The sequence below is a fragment of the Aythya fuligula genome, chromosome 1 (genome assembly GCF_009819795.1).
Source record: "Aythya fuligula isolate bAytFul2 chromosome 1, bAytFul2.pri, whole genome shotgun sequence".
Lineage (NCBI taxonomy): Eukaryota > Metazoa > Chordata > Aves > Anseriformes > Anatidae > Aythya > Aythya fuligula.
The window spans coordinates 89,798,627-89,821,850 of record NC_045559.1 but is presented as its reverse complement, the minus strand read 5'-3'; the positions used below and the strand labels follow the sequence as shown (position 1 = coordinate 89,821,850).

At 42.0% G+C, this 23,224-nt stretch overlaps 1 protein-coding gene across 4 annotated transcripts; it reads right to left on the bottom strand.

The window, feature by feature from the left end:
- Positions 1 to 2,660: 2,660 nt before the first annotated feature.
- TMEM45A (transmembrane protein 45A) lies at positions 2,661 to 22,973 on the bottom strand. Of its 4 annotated transcripts, none has more exons than XM_032193756.1 (7): positions 22,927 to 22,973; positions 13,096 to 13,305; positions 10,520 to 10,732; positions 9,602 to 9,786; positions 7,221 to 7,366; positions 5,702 to 5,794; positions 2,661 to 2,875 (listed from the first exon to the last, which is right to left on the bottom strand). In XM_032193756.1, exons 2-7 carry the CDS (start codon positions 13,283 to 13,285, stop codon positions 2,830 to 2,832), a joined length of 873 nt encoding a protein of 290 aa, XP_032049647.1. In that variant the 5' UTR covers positions 13,286 to 13,305; positions 22,927 to 22,973; the 3' UTR covers positions 2,661 to 2,829. The 4 variants fall into 4 exon arrangements, with proteins under 4 accessions (XP_032049647.1, XP_032049638.1, XP_032049656.1 ...); XM_032193747.1 differs by lacking the exon at positions 22,927 to 22,973 and adding an exon at positions 22,681 to 22,779; XM_032193765.1 differs by lacking the exon at positions 22,927 to 22,973 and adding an exon at positions 22,369 to 22,390.
- Between the last annotated feature and the right edge of the window lie 251 nt (positions 22,974 to 23,224).

The window sequence follows — 23,224 nt, the reverse complement described above, 5'->3', positions numbered from 1 at the left end:
ATCTCCACTGTGAAATGTGGTCACTCAGCAGGGAATAAAATCTCTGCCTTTGGACTTGCTAGACATCTGTCTCCAGAGAGGAACAGGGGCAGAATGGGGGGATGGGGGGGATAATGGGAAAAAGGCTGAGGTAAAATGTGAAGCAGAAAGAAAAATTATAACACCAGAACCACCAAAAACAGTATCTTCTGCATGCTAGCATGTCTCTTTCTGACAAACTAAAAACTAAGAGATTGATATCATAGTCAAAAGAGGCAACAAGAGCTATTAAAAACCCAAATTGGAATAAACACTGTCTTTTTGTCTTGTCAGTGATCAGCAGATGAGTCTCTGGTGCATGAGCAGGAACAAAGCCCTGCTTTTACATGGTGTTCTCCATCAGCGACTCTCAGTGAGGAAAGGAGTTTTGTTAGGCTTCTTTAGCTGCTTCATCTCAACTTTAGAAACAGGGTTCAAAAAGGGACTTGTGCAGAGCAGAGCAAAGCACAGCCAGACAGGCAGCATCTTCTGGGGGGAAACTGAGTCATGGAACAGTCCAGCAATGCAAAGTTAAGCCATATCCAAGTATAGCACTGAGTCTGAGGGATGACAATGTATTAAAAGCATGCCCAGCTCCTGAATCTGGTGTCCTTTGCTCATAGAAGTGCTGCTGGATGATAGCAGGGGTTTTGCATGCTTGCAGAGATTTTAAAAGACAAAGTAGGAAAGAAATAAAAATTAAATCCCATATTTACTAACACTGCCCTTTCTTTCCTATGGAAATATCTTCCCTGCTTCATTCCTTTACAGAGCTGACATCACTGTGTACATCTCTGGGCGGGATGTTGTATCTCTGTATATGACACACTCTGATTCTGAAATCTTCAGCTGCAGTCCCAGGTTTGCACATGGAAGATGGTTTCTCAGCTGGGAAATGGAAAATGGGAAATAGGACTGTGAACAAAAAGACTGTGAACTCCTAACTTTACCAGAATAATTTACATAAGCCTTAACAAAAAATAATAATAATGGCATAAGGAAACAGATGACAAAACCTAAGCAAATCAATAAATACATCCTAAAGGATAGTACATTTTTATTTATGAAAATAATAAACAATTTTTATATGATAAATCAAACTGAAAGAAAACCTTATTACTTGCAAATCTGTATGTGATGCAGCTGTACAGAGACAAAACTGTTCTTGAGTGACTAGATATGATTCTCCTGCTTTTCTCCATTTCTTGTGAGCCTTAATTGGAGCCAGATGTTTCTTATTTCCTTTCTTCTTTTTTTTTGTTTTCAAGCCCAAATAAAGTGCAGTGCCAGCAGTAAACACCATCTTTGACATTTTTTTCATGTGTCAACTGCATCTGGCTGAGTCACGGTTACAAACAAGTAAAACTCCAGCAAAGCAGTGCAAGCTTTCTCTCGTGCTGTCATTCATTTGTGGAGCAGGAACTCAGCATGGTTGTTTCTGAGTCTGCCACACAGGAGCCATAAAAGCCCCAGAGTGTGTCTGAGAACTTTGTTCCTCCTAAAGGGTGCTGGAGGCTGCCTGTGATATGGCAGCAGTGTGCCATGAGAGCAGCTCCCCCACCCTTCAGTCCTTGAATGCTAGGAGTGATTTCTAATTGCTTAATTGCTCTGCAGTTGCATGGATCTTCTTTATAAATGCAGTCTGCTTTCCATTTCTTCTTTCTCCTTTTCAGAGAGGCAATGGCTGATAACCACAATGTGTAGACATAACCATTTCTGGTCCAATTTCCTGCCCATATGTTGACCTCTCAGCCACCATCCCCTGCAGAATATCTTGTCATTAAATGGCATTAGTCCTTACACAAGAGCTTTTTTACCTCAATCAAATTCCTAAATATTCTGTAGTATTTATAATTATTTTTTCCAGCTATTTTTTTAAATGTAGTTTCATTCTAAGAAGTGTACCCAGTATCTTACAGAAATCCCTAAATTGCAACAATTCAATAGCAAGATGATAGAAATTGCTATTCTGAAAAAGTCATCTGAGGACTAGTTTTTTGACAATACTAGGCTTTTTCCTCCCACATATTTTGGGCAAGCACATATTTGACCTAGAACAGATTTTAAAGGCCAGTGCCCAGCAGTTTTCCAGTTGACTTTCTCCCTCTTAACAGATGTGCAGTTATTGTGCAGTCCTTGGGAGTCCTTGAAAAGTAGGCTTTCTTCTACTATTTCATATGCCAAAGGACTTTCTGGATAAAAAACAGTTCTGTTTTCTTCCAGTGACTTCTGTACTAGTAACTCCCAACCCAGCTGGCATAGCTCAGCTGAGCTGAACCATGTGGGGAGCACATTAAGGGAGCAGGCATAGCAAGGCTTTCTAGTGCCTCAGTTTAAAGGATGAACGAATATGTAGGATTGAAATCCCTTCCACTGCCAAATTTACTCTTAGTTCAGCACTGAAGGGACTGCGAGGTCCCCAGCCATCCAGCCACCCAGCATCCAGGTTGAAACACCTCCCCATTCTGAGACGAGCTTTATCCAGAACCAATGCTATGATGTGCAGAACACAGAACTGGCATTTCCCAAAGTCTGGTCCAGCTAGTTCAAATGTCTAGGTGGGCTATAAAAGTAACATATCTACCTGCCCCATCCTCCTCCATAAATGATTATGTTTTTCCCTTAAAAACATGACAGACATCTTAGATGAATAAATTGATTTTATTTAAATAAAAATACAGGCATATATTTTCTATTACACACTACCATTTAGTTTTTAAAGGCACGAACATTTAACAATAATTTAAGTTCTCTTGAGAGCAGCTACCTTGATCTGAGTGGCGTTTGTAAACTTGTCAGACTTCCCTCCACTCATTCAACTCCAGCATGGAAGGGGTTGTTTCTGTCCTTGGTGGTACTGAAAACATGAGGCACAGAACAGTGTAACGCTCACTCTGCATGTCCTCTACATATTAAAAATCAAATCTAAGAGACTGTTATTTCTTTAAGACTTCAGGACCTGCTTTTATTTGCATTTCTTCAAGTCTAATAGTAGAATGCCACCTTCTCTTACACAATGAGGTTTTGGAAACAACATGTCCTACAGTTCTTGGTCACAGACTGCATTCACCTCCTGACTGGGCTTCTTCAGGGGTGTCTTTGCTAGGCATGGTTGCACCACAATCAGCAGATGTGTCTAGTGGGCTTATTTGTCCAGTCCTCTGATCATTTATGGGAGATTCACCATGGGGCGACATAGGGAGATGCAGGGGATAACTCTCAACAAGATTTACACCCCTACCATTCTAACAGGAACTAAATCTGCCCTCAAAAAAAAAACCTTAACAACGTAGTGACAACAGTGGTGTAGTGCAATGAATACCAGATTACAGCCAGGTGTAATGACATGCTGCATTTGGCCAATGCTGCTATTACCAGGCAATCTCCTCAGCAAACTGATGGATCTTCCTTCTATATTGTGCCAATGGAAAATTTTATTTTAATGGAACTGCAGTAATGAAACTCAAGACTTAGATTTGCAGAGGGAAGTAAATATCCATTAATTCAGCATTTGCCATAAGACCAATGCAAAACTGAGACACAGACCTACAAAAATGCCATACTGATACCTAGCTTACAAGGATGTCCTGAGACAGACTTCATTAAAGTTTGCCAAAATCTTCAAGACCCTTCAGAGAAAGGCTTTAAAGAAGAGCAAACAAATATTAAGACAAAATGGTGCTATTTGGCTATATATATATACAGTTTTCCAGTTTACATTTTTAAACACAGAGCCACCTATTCTTGCTTTCCAAAGTAGATATAATCTAATTATATCAGTAAGATAATCTGACACCTACTTACAAGTGTCACTTCATGATACTTGGCAAAGATCTAAAATAATTTAAAAAATGACCAACTGAAGTCTTCTAAGAAGACACATTAAAGCTCTACCAGTTTATCATGCTTTCTTCCTGTTTAGATTTTCCCTTTAGTTTAGATATACAGCACCTTAATATTTGTACAGCATTACATGGATTTGTCAAGAAAAGTGCTGAGAAAAATTGTGTTGTTTCTGCCTATGAGAAGCAAAGTACTTTCTGAAGATCTCCTTCAGAATAAATGACCCTACTTATTTTAAAGAGGCATTGGTATGGCTAAAATTCAGCATTAACAGCACATACAGCTAAGGAAAGCTGTCTTTGGAAAAGAAAAGATAAAAGGGGGAATCCTACAAATGAAGTGAAAATGTACATTGCCTTGAAGGTGAAATAGCTTTAGAAAAAGCCTTTAGCATTTTTTTTTTTCTGAGTCCTGACATCCCTTTGAGCTACAAACTATTTTTTTTCTCATTTTTTCAAGCAAACAGCTTACTGTAATTAGTAGTTTTATACTACTCATTCTTCTGGTTCACACTGAAAAAAACATAGGTGAACTGGAAACTGGAGGTGCTAGACCCAATGATTCTGATTCATCTACCAGAGCCCAGTCCTGCATTCCCTTAAGAGAATATGAAAATGGCAGAATAATAGAAGGAACACTTCTGCAGCACCAAGCCCAGTGTTATTTGAACAGAAGTCATCCTGCACCATCAACTAAGAAAATAGTATTTTAGTAGATGCATTCTAAAGGGAAGAAGCTATTTTCCAGAATAACCATCTCACCCCATCTGGCCACGCAACATGGCTCATGGCCATCAGCAGACCCTAAAAAATGGAGCATATGCTGCCCAGCTGCTGAGGCCAGGCTTTGCAAGACTTCAGGAGAGCAAGAGCCAGGCTGCAGGAGACCGCCCCATGAGGGCAGTGTGCTTACACACAGCATCATTTTTCTGCCGTCTTCTGCCACGTATCAGTTATTTCGCTTCTGCATTTGTGGAGGTTGGAGCATGTCCTAAGTGAGACTGAGTGCTGGGGAGTACATCCTGGGCCTGGCTTCAGCTTGTTCAGTGGAAAAAAATAAATACAATAATAATAATAAAAAAACACTATTTTTTTTTGTCATTATTGAGAGAGTGCTGTGGCCAGCCAGACATGGAGCAACTATGAGGGAAACCTCTGCCCTCCCAGTGCTCATCATGCAGCAGTGTACAGGACCATCTAGGTAAGGGAGGGAATAACTGCAGTGGCTTTTAATTACCGTACACCCCTCTGATCCTCCTTCAGAAGCTTGGGAGTGAACACACAGCACGCTCTTCAAGGAAATGTTGAAGGTCTTTGCTGTGAGTAGTTCTTTCCACTTAACATAAAGCCACAAGCAAAGACACAAACGTGCTTTACAAGACAGCTGCAAGACTATGATTTTCTGTGTTGTTCTACTCTTTTCCAGGTCTGCAGAGTTGTTTATGCACTGTGTTATTTGGAGTTCAACAAACGCACTTATTTGGACACCCTAATTATGGAAACAACCATTTGTTCAGCAGCAGATGGAAACTATTTTGCTAAGGTTTTAATGAGTCTAACACAGACTTGGTAATGCCACCTCACCCAGTTCAAGTTTGTTGAATGTCTATTTTTCATTGAAGCATGTGATAAGTAAGGTACTAGAGGAACCAACACAAATCAATACCGAGTTTACCTTCTGCAAATAAAGATCTAATTCTGTAGATGTATACTCTACTCAGGGGATGATATTTGCATAGCAAGTAGCAGTAAAGAGTGAATAAGATGGTAAACAAATTGAAAAATGAGGTATCAGTTAGCCTAATGGTAGGGTGGGTAAACTAATCAAGCCATATTCATACTAGATTTCATCTTCTGACTCCTGATCTCTTTCAGATGTTTTCAGTAATCCCATTTCCATGGACTGGGACTGCTTAATCTTTGACCGAACTGCCCTGGAGAGAAAAAAGAAAGAGTTGTCATGCATATTACAAATCAAACCATGAGTCAAAGGCTAATCTGGCTATCATTTAAGGGTTAAAAACTGTTTAACTCTTGCATCTCATCAGGGAGTTTGGATGATTGACTTATGAAAGCCTGTAGTGGGCCACTGCTGAAGATGTTGTGAAGAAGAGACAAGTGATTTCAAACAGAATCTGAGCAGAGTTCAGCCACAGGCCTTGACTGTAGAGATCTGCATGTTAGCATGACTGACCACTATACAGCCCAAGCACATACTGCGGCATTAGTATGTGCTGCCTTTAATAATTCCACCTCTATGTACCTTTGGTAAGAGCTTCTTGCTGTAGAATTGCGTGAGATCACATACTTTCAGCTAACATCGTTTTAACGTATAGAAAGTTTAATGTCGTACAGGTACAAGACTGATGGGTTTGTTCACTTGGAAGAGCACCATACAGATGTGAAGCAGTGAGAGGCTGTCCAATTTCCCCATGGATGGGAACTCTGCTCAGAACCCCATGGTCAACTTGGAGGGGGTCAACCAATGCTGCAGCAGCCACAGTTCCCAACATCAGAAGGGGCGTAAGATTGCTGTCATCTTTTCTGTAGTTTCCACCCTTTACACAACAAACCAGTTAACAACCCTGGGTTATCAGTGCCTTTCTTACTAAGATCCCCAAAGAACCAGCACCTTCTTGGTGCATGACAAGATTGCAAGAACTACATGTGGCCAGAGCATGATTAAACAGGGCTGTTAAAATGGTAGTGGTAAAATAAGGTGTGAGAATCATATTTAGGACAATACCAGCAAAGGCATGGTAAGATCCTGCAGGCAGAAAGTGATCACGCACGGTAGCATCAGGCTCATTTTTCAAACAAAGTTCACACTGCAGTTGGAATTTTGTCAGAATTACCACTGTGTGGCAAGGAAAAGGGCTCTACCTAGAAATTAGGGGATGAAACTGGCTAGTGAAAAACAAAACAAAACAAAACAAAACAGGTCTGATCAAAGGAAAGTACTAACAATGAAATCTATCCAATAATTAAGTCATGAAGCCTGCTGATGAATCCACTTGGAATTAAGACAGTTAAGCACTGGGAGAGAATTGAGAAAAAGGGCTTCCCAACTTCTAGCTCATTAAGCAGTTACAAATGTGGAGGACTATTAAAAAGAGCTCATTTTACATAAGAAGCATTATGCTGTTAGAAGTGTACTTGATGAATGTTTTCCCTTCTCTACTGAAGCAATGGGCCATGTTGTCTTCATTGATTAGATATGGCTATTTTCATTTTACCTTGCAAGACAATGAATTACTTTGTGTGAACCTTTTGATTTGTCAGTGAAGCCTTCAAAAAATAAAAGTTCCTGCTAGAGCAAACAGACAGGTCTCCACAGTTTTAGCATTTCAAGTAACTTACCAGCTGACAATTGTGTAATTTACTGCAAGTATAAGAAAAGCAAAAGCATAATGCCAACAATAGCACATGGTCAGGAACATCATATTGGTATGATCCGTTTGATTCCACTCTGGGCTCCCATTTGGAGGATAAAGAACAAAGCCAATCTGCAATCAAATAAGAGATGTTTAGCAAATGTCATTTGACGTGTATCCTGTGCTGTATCATGTATTATGCTACCCATCACAAGGCAGACATTTATTTACTTACAGTGCTGACTGATTATTAGCAGTTTTACAGTCACACTCAGATGGGATGGATCATTTTACACAGCTTTGTGCAGAAATGCCTTTGAAGACGCAGAGCCAGTTCCAGAGCCCCTCTGCTCTTGATCAGAGAGTGATCGATTGGCCCAACAAGCCCTACAGCAACCTGAACTACATGCAATAAGGAAAGGGGCTGATCCTCAGCTACGTGTGATCCCAACTGCAAACTCATCACCACATAGAAAACCTGCCCAACCACTCACACTGACTCGCTTCTTCCCAAAAGCATCTGGGAATGTGCTAAACAGTTCAGAAGATGAATAATAAATCAATAAATAAAGGCAAGCCCTAGGTCTGTTTCTGTCCAGGAAAAACATCAGGTTTTGAAATTAGGTAAAAATGTAACTTTCTCACGTAGGACTATAAACTCACGTTAAGTACGTAGCTGATTCGCTTATCCAGAGCTGGGGAGACCTAATTCATATTGCTGCATAAACTAGAGAACTAGTAATCCCATGGCTGGTCAGGCATCTGACCTGACAAGCACCACTCCTCTGTACTGTCTGATACTCTTCAAAGTCACTGCTCAGTGATTTAGCTGAGGATTTTAAAGCTGCAAAGAGGGGGAGAGGAAGAAGGAGGGGAGGAGAGCATTTTGCATTTACATGCAGAGAATTCATTGAATGAAGGTGTTGATGATGCAGAAAGAAAGCTCCTTTACCTTTTACAAATTTGTCATGCTGCAGCCAGTATGTGGTTTTCAGTCACACATATGGTTGAAGTCTAATGTGGGTGTTAAAAAAGCCACACTTAAATCTCCTGTATTTTTAGCTCTTCAGTTTTTACTTTGAAACAAAAAGCACATTGTCTCTGGAGCTAAAGAAATAACTTGTTTTAAAATTAGACTAGACAGACAACAAAGAATAAGTGATTGCATCTAATTCCTCTTTTGTAAGGCTTCTTAAATCAACAACAACAACAACAAAAAAGCTTACAAACAAGAAAATAAAACACTGAGTGTTGCAGCACCAGGCTCTTGAGTTCACTTATAGAAAAATACTACAGTTTAGGAGGTCTGTCTTCCTGCCAGAGCAAGTATTTAAATGTTTGATTTGGTGCGGAGTGTCCAGTTCTCCTAAGGAACAGCAAACGTTTTTATTCATCATGTCTGGCCAGCATATAAAAAAGGGAAGGCAGTCTAGACTTGCCGGAAAGAAAAATCACTGGAGTGACCTCAGTTCTCTACTATAAGATCAAACACAGAGTCACCAGCACTCCTATTGCTCTGTTGCAAGGTTGCAGCAATTAATGAGATTCTCTCTAACAGCAAAGGGATGCAAATATCTATTAATCCAGCAGAATCACACAGAAACCAAGGCCTGGCAGCTACCTTCCTGGAGCTACATGTCCAAAACGTACAACTTTAGACTGTTACTTCTCCTGCTCACATGCCAGAACATTGTTAAAATAATAAACTGGATGTTACCCAGTGCCCTAATGAGAACTGGGAGCCTTTTGAATCTAGGCTGCTACTGTTGAAATGTTTTTAGAAAGTAAAAAGAGGCAACCTGCTCAGCACATGAAAAATAATTTGCACTGTCATTCCTCTTCATGGCAATGTCACGAGTTGCTTGTCTCTCCTTTCCTGTATTCCCCAGGACATTGACTCCCTGCTCCCACAGCAGCAAACATTGTGGGGTTGTAAAATCACTGCTGTTTGGCTTGCAAATTTTGAACAGGATGTTACAGAGATCAGAGGGAACGTTTAATGATTATAGCAAGGGAGAGCTCAACAAAACCACCTTAGTTTCTGTATTGATTTCTAGGGGGTGGTGTCCCTGCCGATGGCAGGGACGTTGGAAATAGATGGCCTTAAAGTAAAATTTCCAATCCAAGCCATTCTGTGATTCTACGATTTAAATGAAATACAGGAAAAGTAAAATTGCCTACCATCTGTAAAATGGAAATAATATGTACTTTTATCTTTTTAAGGGGACATTGAGAGTGTGTTGCTTTCTTTGGTCCTTTGAGATCTGTATTTAAAAGGCCTATTATATCAACTGTGAAACATCTGCAAAGGAATAGGCAACTAATACTGGTGAAGGAAGACATTCCTAAGGTAGAACAGTGACCCACCTGCCAGAACCAGCTGCCCTGTAATATGCAGAGGCTTGTTCGGAGCATCTCGAGTACAATACTGCCACGGAAGAAAACTTCCAGAAATATGCAAATAGCAGCTCCAAATATAGCAAACAGCAGTAACTGATGAACATGAATATCCAGCATAGCTCTCCCATGAAGGTGGTAGCAAAAGAGAAAACCTGGAATAAATTAAGTGAACAGTTTAAGATTTTTTCTTTCCTTGAAATCTCCCTTCATACGCTTTTAGAAAATATCAAACCTTTCCCTTTATGTCACTATTACCTTCTCAGGTAAGCTGAGAGTCATTTTTTAAGACTTATGCCTATGTACTGTATGCTTTCACTTGTGAGCTCAGGACAGGAAGCAATATGGGAAGCTACAGTTCTACCACCTTTTAAAACACACTTAAATGAAGTCGTATTCATCTGTCTCTGCAGTATAACAAGAGGGTTGCCATGAGATATACTGTGCCTACAGAAAACGCAAAGTGAGTGTGTCCACAGTGCAATTCCAACATGTGACATCTGTGAGGGTAGATGCACGCATGCTGGCTTTCAGCTAACAGTAGCATATCATCTCAGTACATATATTGAAGCACATGCCTGAGCTACTGAGTGCTTACCCAAAATATTCTCATAACACTCCTGTTACTATCTAGCGATTCAGGAAAGCACAGATGCACCTGTGCAACGTGTTACCATGCTCCTCAGCTACAGAGCAGAAAAATCCTTAGCAATTCAAGGAGGGCCAAGAATGTGTTGTATTTTTTTATTATTTTTTGAAGGTTTCAGAATGTTAAATGCTCATTTCCCATAGAGCTCATTCTCTAAAGTTAATTTGAGAATCCCAGCCAAAGGACCAATACATGTGTGCCAGTTTCATAGGCATTTCTACAGGGAGAGGTGAACTCACCTTCAATAAAAACTGCTAATGAAAGCATCATCCTGTCCATGGCCACTGGCAACGCATTAGTACCGTGAGCTACAATGTCGACCAAGCCTGAAATGCCATAGAAGAGATACATAGTGGCATGCTGCCAGTTCATCAAGTGATCCCAGTGCTTTTCCTCATAATTATACAATTTCAGGTGAGGTCCATCGGGAACAAATTGCTCAGCCACCATTCCTGCACATGAAATGAGAAATATTATTATTTGTCCTGGTGCTTAAGATAAAGACTTCCCAATTCAGCCAATAAAGTTTTTAACATGTTGTCCAAATGCAAATGAAAAAGCACAGAGGCCTCAAAGATATTTATATTCTATACATTTCTAAGAAAATAAGGCAGTGGGTAGAGGAGAGGAGAGGAGAAATAAAGTTTCTTTGCCAAGGGAAAGACCACAGAGTAAGCTCAAGCATGTATTAAGAATCACATAAGCCAGAAAGGAGAAAACCATAGGAAACCAGGCTTCAGCTCCTGGTGGGACTATTTGCATCTTGCAGTTTCCAGAAATGAAAACAGAGATGGCTATTTTGTGCTTTTTTTTCTTCCTTTTTTTCTTTTAAACAATTGCCATTGTGGTAGTCCACTGACTACATTTTTCAGCTCTCTCTCCCAGTTGTTCAAACATGCATTCAGCACATGCTGAAGTCCCCAAAAGAAAGATTTCCCATTTCAGTTCTTTGCAGTATGAAGGATGGCAGAGTTCAAACTCTTAATTCAAAGGAGATCTTTCCTATAAAACCGTAAAAGGAAATCTCTCTGCCGTGCAGAGCTGTTAAAGGTCCCACGAGGATGTATACAGAGTTAGTATTTGCATTGCTGCTCCACTGCCTCCCTTACCTTGGCCCCTTGTTGTCTTGCTAACTAACTGCAGTACTCCAGAACAGGGAAAGTTACTTTTAGATACTTTATAGGATCAATTAAGTTTGTGAAGGGCTTAATACACATTATGCTTTTAAGACATTGGAGTTGTTTATGTTGTTTAGTATAGTGTGTGCCAGCATCCCTCTGTATAAGTAGATATACTGCAGAACAAATGCAGCGTTTTTCCTTTTTTTTTTTTTTTTCCTAATACAGAAACAGCAGTTTTTATTCCTTCTGCTGCTTGTAGTGTTTGTCCTTGCCAAGCTTTCTTGTCCACATTTTTGACTGGAATTTAAATTGCTTTACATCAAACTAATAGCTTTTCTTTCCAGGGTGAAAATAAAAATACTGGATTCATGTTTTAGTTGTCTGTCTCTCTCTATACACTGATTTGTAGGAAAGATGTTCTTACCCACACCTCAAAACACTCATTATTATTCTGGTTTTGATAATTTTTGAGGCATGTTATATTGCACCCACAGCATCATGTTGGTGTTTATGTATCCTAAGTGACACAACTCCCAGAGGGGAAGGAAAACCAGGTAGGTGGCTTTGGAACAACGTATGGGGGTAAAGCCTACCCCTGGATTATACACCAGGGAATTGTGAGCATTTAAAGAGTAGATAGATAAAAAAGGATCTTAATACTGAAAATTATTTTCTTTTGAATCTTGAGGCCCACATGTGTTGAGCTCCCCTACCTCCTGTTATTTAGTTTGCTTACTCAAAAAAGTAAAGATGGATGTCATGCAGCATGCTGGGATTCAGATAATGAGTAGGCATTTCCATCCAGCTGCACAGATCTCTAAACAGTCCTCTTAGTATGCAGGTGGGTTCACCACTGCATGAGAAACAGGACCCCCCTTGCACCAATTCTGCAACAGTAAGACCTGGAGTTTTGTCTTTTCTGTGAATATTTGTCCTTTTGAATGGTGCTAATGAAAAACATATTTTATCCATAGCTTGGTGGAGCCTACCAACATCTGAGAGCTGGCAGGCCACCTGAAACCATTCACAGCAGTGGGTTGGGATGGCTGGATTCAAAAATAGACGAGCAATGCCCCCACAGTCTGGTGCTAACAGCCTGCACATGAGGGCCTCTTGCCCAAATAACTTTTCTCCCTCCCTGAAGGAGTGAGCAGCACATGAACATTCAAATGGACCACCTGTGAAGGAGCGAGGAGATTTACAGAAGCTCCGGAAGAGTGCTATGGATGGAAACCAAGTTACATAAGGATGTAATTAATAGCAAATGCTGCGCTACTTCTTAGATTCATAGTGTTTAAAGGCCAGGAGGAGTTAAGTAAAGCACCTAGCCTGACCTAAATGTCTACTTAAAGATACCAAATAGCCCCTCACAGTTGTTTTCTTTTTGTTTGCTTGTTTTGTTGAGCAGAACTATGTGAATCCACCTAAAGACCTGTTTCAGAATGGCATCCTCTCTTGAACTGAAAACAACAAAAAAAAATAAATCACGAAACTTAGTAGCTTGTTGCACTGGTTCGTGATGCTATCCTTCTTGCACCACTACCTAAAAATGAAACAAACAAACAAACAAACAAACAAACAAAAAGGCAGAACAAGATTTGTTTTATCAGAAAGCAAGCTTTGGAAAAAAAAAAAATGTTAAAAGGCACAGCTCTTTGCATTTTTCTTTTCTTCCTTGAGTCCATCTAACTTACCAATCAGGGCAAAGACAGCTTTGATGATTCCCTCAACAAATTCCAGGCGCTGAAATCCTGCCCTGGAACCCAGGTAGCAAGCACTCTTGTTCTTTCGGCAGACATACTTTAGAGGGTACTTCACTGACCACCACAAGCCAAAAAGAAGGAAAAAGCTTCCAGGGAGGGCATGGCCTTTAAAATTTCCCATGATTTTCTATTGTGCAATAACTGAAGGTAAGAAAAAAAAAAAAAAAAAACGAGAGAGAGAGAGACTGATTATTGGAGTGGTAGGAGAAATCTATGGGTTATCATTTTAAATTATCTTCCTGCTTAGATTGAAAAAGTGTCCCTGGCTGTTCACAGATTCATAGAATCACAGAATAGTTTGGGTTGGAAGGGACCTCAAGGTCCATCCAGTTCCAACCCTCCTACCATGGGCAGGGACACCTCCCACCAGACCAGGTTGCCCAAAGCTCCATCCAGCCTGGCCTCGAACACTTCCAGGGATGGGGCATCCACAGTTGTTCCAATGCCTTGACACACTCATAGGAAAGAATTTCCTCCTAACTTCTAACGTAAATCTCCCCCCTTTTAGTTTTAAATGGTTCCCCTTTGTCCTACCACTATCTGCCCATGTCTGTTCAAGACACCCAGACTATCTCCCAAGTTTCACAATTTTGCAGAACAAAAGTGACCCAGCTGCAAAGCTGCTGACCTGAAATGCAAAGCTGGCATCTGACAAGCAAAGAGAAAAAGATGTTATAGTGAACAATGACATGCCGTTGAGCTTTCACTAGCAAAGCAGAGAACATGAATATTCAAACTTTGGTTCCTTCCCCTTTGGTCACTTCACACAGAAGAGCATTACATGTTTCTCTGCTCCACAAACAGAAATCAATATAATATCTGATTAAGGGAAAAATGGATTGTGTACAGATCTGACGGGTAACTAATAAAAAAACTATTTTGCATTTCAGCATGGATGTCTCATGATGGTTTGCAAACAAGAAGTGATTCTCAGTATATGATAGGTGAATTATGTACCTACAACTAGCTACATATTATCCCCATCAAGCACACCGAGTGATAAGGCTATCACTTGGTCAGTGGTGCATAAATGTTTAACAGCAGTGCTGTTAACAGGTCCTAGTAACTCATGTCCTCATCCCAACTTCTAGGAGAAGTAACTTAGCTCCATCAGCTTCTTCATTAAAATTCCATCTCTAAGATTAGATTGCAATTTTTCTTTATGCTTGTATAAACTGAGTTGTCAGGCATCACGACACAAAAGCACACAAAATCTTTGCATAGGCAATGTGTAACCAAGAATAACCACGTAATGAGCATTAGCAAACTTCATTTCCTATTATTATTGTCACTAACTAACAAATCTCATCACCACACTACACCACAGCCATCTAGTTATTAGCAGAACATGGAGATGGAGGCTCTGGTATATTTTTCTTCTCAGTAAGTATTTCCTACAGTCAGCTCTGCATAAGAAGTTTTAAACTGTGGCTTGTGGGCCATGGAGTACTTGCAGATGGTTCATGTAACACTGTCTAGTCACGTAATGTGAGGCCTCTCTTATTTCTAGAGGCTAAACTCCGCTTAAGGCATTATTTTTCTATTTATTATTTTTAGGAAGGGAAACTTTTCCACATACACAGGTCTTACAGTTGCCATAAGACTATTACCCAATTGCATGAGAGAGAGAGGTGACCTACATAGACACAAAGGAGAAGGGAAAAAATCCATGGATGTTCCTGCATAGTATGAGGAGGGATAAGATTTATCTGCAGACATGCTTTGGGATGCCTTGTCCAAAACTGCTGAACCAGCATCAGTACCTCATCGTGGCCAAGCATCAGGTCCCAAAATAATCACTGTGCCGAAGGGCTGATGAGGGACGTGTCTGCTAATTTTACGAAAGGGAAAGGACTCCACTTGGGATCTGGACTCCCCTGTGGGGAAAGGCTCCTGCAAGCCACTTCTCTCTCATCAAGAAGAAAAGTAAAGGCGATGGCCATCTCTGTTCTCACTCATAGAATGCCAAATTGAGCTCTAAGCTTCCCGGTGCTGAGCACACTAGCGATGGCAAGTCAGCCTGCTGGGTTTATACCTGTGTGTCTTATTGGGGTGCCTGCAAGTGGGGACAGCCCTGCCTGCTCCCCAGCAGCAGGGTTGGGGTCTCAGCCCCACACACTGGAGCTGGCCCTGATGTGTCCCAGAGGAGTAACCTTACCTTGGGACATTTCAAAGGCTGTGGTCAACTGGTCTATTGCTGCCAATGCTCACCACACCACTGTTTCCCCTAAAGATTGGTGATACTAGCAGGAGCTGAAGTGTTAGACAGTTGCCTCAACTTGGCATTAAACTTTGAAATGTTTCATTTGTTTTGAAAGCCTTAATTTCTGGTTCTCCAAAAGCCTGCTGGCCTGAGTGACACTGCTGTCGTTTCAGACACGTTATTCCTTTCCTTCTTTGAATTAAAGGAAGAGGAGTGGGGGGTGAAGTGACCTTTCTCCCCTCTGTGTCTGATCTCACTGAACATAGTTCATTAAAAAGAGTTTATTCATTTGGTATTTTGTTATTCACAACAGGTGCATAGCACTCCAAATGGAAAAATTTACCCTGTACCACACATCAAAGGGAGATACTGGTTTACAAAGGTAAATTAAATCTATGGAAAGCCTACCTCTAGGACACTACAGCTGCAGTAAGATTCAAATAACCATCTGTTAATGTAATTTGTACTGCACAGTGTATGAAACTTCAAAAGTAAATCCCAATCTGTAGACTCACCCCTGGGTTATTTACAGCTCTGATACTGGAAGATTTTTTGCCCTAAATCTGGATTACCCATCAAGACATTCTGTTCAAAACTATTAAAAATAAGGCAAAGGAAGAAAGGAACAAGAAAAAAGGAAGGAAGGAACAAGCTACTGCTGCATATCCAATACAAACAAGAGAGAACCAGAAATCAATTTTTGCTGTAAGCATTACGATTGAGTATTATTAGTTTGGGGGAGCATATCCTTCAGTTTGAGAGCGTCTGAAAATGCTGGGGTTTATTTATACAGTTTCTCTAGAAAGACACCCGTCAGTTCTGCCAGCTTCACCTCATGGGGCTTCGTGTGACACAGAGGACACTGCAAGGACCAGCAAAGACTGCCTTGGGGCCAGACGGCAGGGCCGGGAGAAGCAAGGGGAGGTGCAGGGAGACCGGGGCAAGATGGCTGCTCCTGGCGGGACTGGAGGGAATTTGGTAACCCCCTGTGCAGCCCAGCTCATTAATCAGTCTGAGGTTTTGTTTTTACACAGCCTTATCCCATAAGTGAAGAAATAAATCACTGGAGGACTGATGTTGGAAGGCATGCAGGTCCCACACCCTCTTCCACCCTCAGTGGTTTCAGGGCCAGGGGTGCCAGCAGAGCCACTTCTTTCTAAGAGCCACAGCCACATTCTCAGCAGCAAACCTTCCTCGCTACCCACCAGCTTCCCTAGAGCGCAGCATCTGCCAGGGATGCAGGTAGAAAAGAAGATCCTGAGGCTGTCCCTGTCCTCACCCAGGACTCAGGGGCCCCATGGTCTTGGGGAAAGAGGAGGAAAAGATAACGAGGCATAACGATGGCCATAAAATCAGCTGTCCAGATAGTTTACAAATATTAAGTACTAGGCAACGCTTCTGCAGCTGACTGGAGTAAGGAATGAGAACAATTTACAGCTACTTGTGACCATGAGATGCTTTTTTTCTTCCATACGTGAGCTCAAAGTATCATTTTTCTTGCAGTAATCACAGAAAGCTTTGCATGGCTTAAGCTTTTCCAGAAATTACAAGCTGGGTGGTATTGCAAAAGTATTTTTACACACAGGCTTTGCCAACCAAATATAGGTTGTTGATGGTAGTCCACAAATTCCGTATGTAACAGTAACGCTTTGTGTGCCCTGGATGTCCATCCCCTGGCTCAGGCTGCACCTTACTCCTTGGGGTCAGAAGGGAATGTGGGATCAGGAGGGAAAGGAGGGGATGAGCAAATGTAGTCTCCAGCTGAGCTGTCAAGAAAAGGTATGTATTTTCCTGGGTATTAAAAGCTGCCTTTTTAGCCTGTAAATTACCTCACCTAACACTGACAGAAAAATGAAAGGAAGGTGAGAAACAGACTTAAGAAATTGATTCAAGCATCCTCTGACTTTTTGGAGAGGGAACTTTTATAACGTTCACTGTTTTCATTCACGACCTCTTGAGGCTGCTGATGTGGGGATTGAGGCATGGCTTGCAGGTTGTTTGGAGAAGCTGGCTATCGAGGCAGCTGTTCAATCACTTTATGGAGAACTAGACTGGTGTTCTTTTATCCCCTTCTCCCTTTAAAACAACCAGGGCCTGAGGCAGGATAGCCCATACTGGACCAGGATGCGAACACCCGGTCAGTCAGAACCAGCAACGCAGCACGGCGCTTCTCTCTGCACATTCTTCTGTCACATCAGCATGCCCTGTAATTTCCTGTGTTTATCAAGCCCTGAAGGATGTTGAAGAGGACAGTCAACCAGAAACATTTTTTCCCCCCAAACGACACAAGTTATGAGGCCACAAACTCGCTCTTCTGCAGTGCATTAGTTTCTGCTGCAGAACTGTGTGGTAACAGAAGTTAAAACCAAAGATTAAACATTTGCAAAGTTACTCCAATGGTAAAGCAAAGTGTTATTTTTCTCCCATATACTTAGATTAGGAAACAACAACGCGGCATTTATAATGTTTGAGAATAATATTTGAAACAAAATTATTTTTTATCCATAATGCCCGGAGTAATCAATCTTTATGTCAGTAAAAATAATGCACACTGATAAGAAGAAGAAATAACACTTTCTAGATGATTTCTGTTCAGTATACAAATCCCAATCACACAGTTTCTACTGAAAACTGAAATGCAGAACAGTCCAATGCATCTGAGGTGAAGAAAATCTCAGACAAGTTTACTTAAATACCAAAGTTTCCTATTTGCACATAAAGATGTATTCACAATCCAAGTGCCTTTTACCCTGCAGCCATTAAATTGCAAACATCACAGAGAGCCACACTGATCTGAAACACAATGTCATCTGTAATTGCTTCGTTTGCTGAATGCAATACTGGTTTCATGTCAAGACTAAAAGCGTTTCAGCAGCTACAGCCCCATGTTCCCAAATGAGGTCACTGCGTTGGCATCAGGAAGCACTTACATGGCACGTATAGCTACTTCAGAATTAAACTTATACTAAGTATTGAGTACACTAATGAAAGCAGGACTCAGGACTTCTTGAAATGCTAAAAAATATTACATCCCTAATATTTTTGGCTTAAGGGTGTGGAAGATAAAGAATTTTAGGTCAAAATATGTCATGAACAGACATCTCTGAAGCCCGCAAGAGAATAATTCACACCTTGATCAAATCTCCAAGCCTAAAGAAGACAGAGATGAAAAATACAAATCCCAAAGCTTCAATGACCAGAAGTCTATATACTGATCTTAGAAGGGAGGAGCTCCAAGACAAACCCTCAGAGTGCTGGGTTTGGGCCCACAACCTGAACTACTCCATTTCTTTCGTCAGCTGTCAACAGCTCTTCCTTCCAAAACACTTGTCCTTCTCAGCCTCTTGAGAGCTCCTCACAGTGTTTTTTCACCTCTCATGACCCTCCATTTTTTGGCTTGATTTTCCCTTCCTTTGCACGTCTGCTGACTCTGTTTCTACTCCCATATTCAAGCAGGCTGTCTCCAGGGGTTATCCAGGGACAATAAACACTCCGTAACAATCTCACCATTGGCTCTTGATATCAGAGCAGCTGCTACTCTGTGAATATGAAATTTTCAGAATCCAGGACTGCCCATTTGAGGCCTTTTATTCAGATCACCACAAGTTCAAGTCACACACAGACAAAATTATTTTTTTTTTAAATTGCAAGGGACACGATAATATATATATATTTTCTAATGAAAGAGGGTCTGTTCCTGTACTGGCCGTATAACCTGCCATTTCCTAGCACTACTTGCAACAAAGGGTAGAGGAGCATGGGTGCATCGCTCATCTCTTGAGGGTATGAGCTGCTAGCCCCTGCGTTGTATGCTTGGCTGCAGCCACTTCCCCACCTGCAGGAGCCCAGCATGGGTGCTGCTTCCTTTGGGGTGACCTTCTAGCTGCCCCATGGGCAGAGCTGCAGCCTCCATCCCACAGAGGGTCAGGCAGACTGCTGTCCTCAGAGGGGATGCTGTCAATGCACGGTTCCTCCCGGCACAGCAGACTCAAGCCACCACAAGGAGAATTACTCCCTGGGTACCCTGCATAAAACAGTTTTGTAGGGTACGGTTTCTCCTTGCAGTTCCAGTTGTGTTTATCTACATGATCTCTGCTTCCTGCTTGACATGCTAGAAAAATATCAGGAGACAAAAAGTCTATTGGATCAGCTGATGATCTAGAGCTCAAAGCCCAGTCCTGGAGAAGAAATTAAATAAAACATGATTTGGTTTTAGTTAGCATCCCTTTGATGGAATTGCTCTTACAGCATCTTAACAATACAGTTGGGGCTTCAGTGGAACGGTCTAAGAAGAACGAGAAGCTGGCGAGACCACCAGATAAATATTTGTAATATATACTAGTGATCACCTGGCCTGTGAAAAATCCTACTTTTGAGACTTACATCGCAGTTTGCAGATTGCTAGAAGTTGCTGCAATTATTTATGTTCCCAAATACTTCTTGAAGATAAGAAGATAACAAAAAGAAAAAGGGGGGGGGGAGGGGAGGATATTGGGAAAACAGTGTTTGAGTGGTCCAAAATGGTATGTTCTACCTGCAAGGAAGCTAGGTGTGAAAGAAAGAAAGTGAGGAATTCTTTGGAGAAGGACAGATCTTCAGGTATGAAAGACAGGACTTGCTGACCTCAATATGATTTGTAATTCTTTGGTTGTAAGGGTTGTTGCCTTATGGTAACAACCGGTTACCGTACAGACAAGGCATTAAGGTAACAGTTCATTCTGTAGCACTAGGTGTTGGGGTGACAGAGACCTCTGAATGAGAAAACAGAATATTACACAGAAGACCCCATTTTAAAGAATCACCTAATACTAATGAAATATGATAAGCAAAAGTATCATGCTGTGCTTTAAATGCCCATAAGCTTTCATCTTAAGGTTAGTATCAAGCTGGCAAACATGGGAAGGACTGATGTCAACACACTCAAGAGCGTTGCTAAGTCCATGACAGCATTCATAGGAAGGACTCAGTTTTCATATCAAAAAATTATAGCCCAGCTCAGCACAGCTCTGAACAAGGCAACAAGCAGGTGACACCTGTAAGAGCTGAGCTTCTCCTGTCCTCTGCGAGGGAGGATGCCAGAGACCAGCAATGAGTGTGCCCAGCATGTTGGCTGTTCATGGAAACTGCTGCCTTTTGCTTCCTCCTGTGAGATCCAGCCTCTTTTTTTCTTGAATTCGTGTTTCTGAAGGTATTTGATTAAGGGAATCCTAACCTTCTGCCATCCTGCCTGTCTGTGGAGTACAGTCAGTGAGCGTGAGCCCCCAAGGTTTTAGATGGAAAAGACAAATAAAGTGAATCCAAATACATGTTTAAATCTCATGGATTCGGGTGCTGTAACCAGTGATATTTGAGTGCTGGGGCTTGCAGTGTTGTGTTCTGATAAGAAAGGGGAAAAAAGAAGATAAAAGGCTTTCTCGTAGGTAATTTCCATAAAGCCATACACCAGAGCTGAAGGTGGGATTTGGACCTAGAGCTCTGCCTTGACAGACTTGCCTTTGCACCTGGAAATTTTCTCTGCAAGCCATGTCTGTCAAGACCAGGGTGCTCGATGTACTGCTCATCACAACGGCAACTAAATGCACTGCCTCTACTAGTTGAAATAGGCTTTCAACAGCACGAAGATGTGAGGGAAAGAGAAACACTAATGAATAAACGAGTGTTGGTGAGGCAGTCAGTAACATTGATAATAGCTGTGAGAAATGGCTGTCCAAGTTAGCCCAGCTAGAAAAATCAAAATGTCTCAGAGAAACAGGTACAGTTCCTCGTTATGGGATCACCTTGCACTCGCTGGATGGGAATCCGTCAGGGCCAACGCAACAGCAGCAGAAAACGGAGTGTCCTCCATAATGTAGGGGTGCAGCAGCTGCAGCCCTTGCTGCCTCTCATCCGACAGCAGTAATGGCACCAGTGGGGACAGTGTTGTGGAGCAGGAGCTTTGTGATTCAATTAGACCAGCAGCTCTTCTAAAACCACTGGCATTACAGATGCTACGCTCTGTATCTTAGAAATGGCTCCAGTGCAAGGTCATGCGGAGAAAGGGTTTTAGGAATTCACTCAGATAGTATTAAAATGTTACAGCAGACACTGGCCTAGGCGTAATTTGATGAGAAGGGACTTGGGGCTCCCTTTCAGCATCTGGAGCAAAAAGTGGTGCCAGCACTCAAGGTCTGGCTAACACCACAGAGTAAATGACACAGGAGCGCCACTATATCATGGCACTCACTTTAAAAACCCAAATTTTTCAAACAGGCTTAATTACATATAATCCCTGGTTTTAGGAACTTGTCCGTCTCACACCGAGGAAGAGAAATCAAAATGACCACTGCTGCCCACCCCAAGCGAGCATGAGTGTGTTTGATCACATCCAAGAAGCAGAGCATGAGACAACTGACAGGAGCTGTGACACTGAGAAGACTTGATTCATTTCTGTCTTAAGACTGAAAAACAAAAGACCCGTTTTTGTGCTGCCGGTCTGGCCATTTGCAGCACTGGGTAAGTTGATATTTACAGGGAGATTCAGTGTGCAAGAGTAAACAGAGAGCAGTTTGCCTAAACACAGGCATAATTATTCAAGCCACTCCTCAAGATTCATTTGACTTTTCTGCCCGAGCAGTTATTTCTACCCACACTCTCCACAACTGAGAGAAATCTGTTTGTGTTACCCAGCTCCATTTGCAAAGAGAAAAACACAAGGAAAGTCTAAGTAAGTGGTAAAAAAGCATCTGAGTGAACTTTGGAAAGGTAACAGCAGAGCTAATGATGCTTTTTCATGTCAAGTAGATACCGAGTACATTCCTTCTGCAAATGACAAAGTATTTACAGTGACTCATGGAACATCGCATGCCATAATTTACAGAGGTCTACAAAAAGTGCTATAAGGTAAAGCAAACAAAGTCATACACACAGGAGAAATCACAAATCCTAAGCATGTAAGTGCACGGTAATCCTCAAATCATTCATTTTAAAAAGGAAAAAAGCATAAATACTTTGTTTTTAAGTACCTCTACGTTTTACTTCCTAAGCTCTCAAAGTTCAGAAAGCTAAAGTCTCTGAAAGACAATGAAATGCTTGATACCATGTCAAGCATTAAGTGCTATTAGGAGAGCAGAAGATGATTTATAGCTGGAAAAACGAAGCAAAACGGAACATATGCAGAGGCTGTAAAAGTTTTTCCAAGCATTACTCTGGTTTGAAACAGAATAGAGAGACGGTGATAGCCTGATTTTAGAGCTTCTCTCATTCCCCAGGTAGCCACGACCGCATTTAACTTCTGTTGATTTTCCCTGGAAATGCAAGTTTGGATGCACACCTACCTCTGTCTGAAACATCCGAAGAGGAGAAGGGAAAAGAGCCGTGCGAGACACTCCAGCGCATGCCTCGCACCCCTAGCACATAACCCCACATTGCCCAGCGATCCGCGACCACTGCTGCCCCCTCCCCGTGCTGGGGCTGCAGGGCGACCCGGAGAGTCCTGGCTCCGTTCCCAAATCCTCCCCGGGCCCCAGAAGCCCCCTCCCTCCAAGCCCCAGCCCCCTGCCCGGAGCCCCACCGCCCCTTACCTGCGCTGCCCCGCTGCAGCCCCCGGCCCGGGCCGGCCCCGAGGCCCCGGGACCCTCGCCCAGAGACCCCCGGTGGCCCCGCGGGGGCCGGGCGAGCTCCTCCCGGTAGGGCCGGGCCGGGCCGGGGCCCTCCTCTCACCGCTGCGTGCAAGAGAGGCTACCCCCTGCCTTTAATTTTTTTTTTTTATATATATAAAAAAAATATATATATTCCCCGAAGATCACGGTTTTTCTCCAGGAAAATAAGCACCCGGCGCTGCAGTTCCTGTAATTACCCAGGAATGCATGGCAGAGCCCG

What these genes read in the sequence shown, in the direction of transcription:
- TMEM45A (XM_032193756.1), bottom strand. Translation starts at nt 13,285, where the DNA reads ATGGGAAATTTTAAAGGCCATGCCCTCCCTGGAAGCTTTTTCCTTCTT. An exon ending in AGGGCAGCTGGTTCTGGCAG is followed by an intron (nt 7,367 to 9,601) that starts GTGGGTCACTGT and finishes ATTTGATTGCAG; the next exon opens with ATTGGCTTTGTTCTTTATCC. An exon ending in AATTACACAATTGTCAGCTG is followed by an intron (nt 5,795 to 7,220) that starts GTAAGTTACTTG and finishes TTTTCTCTCCAG; the next exon opens with GGCAGTTCGGTCAAAGATTA.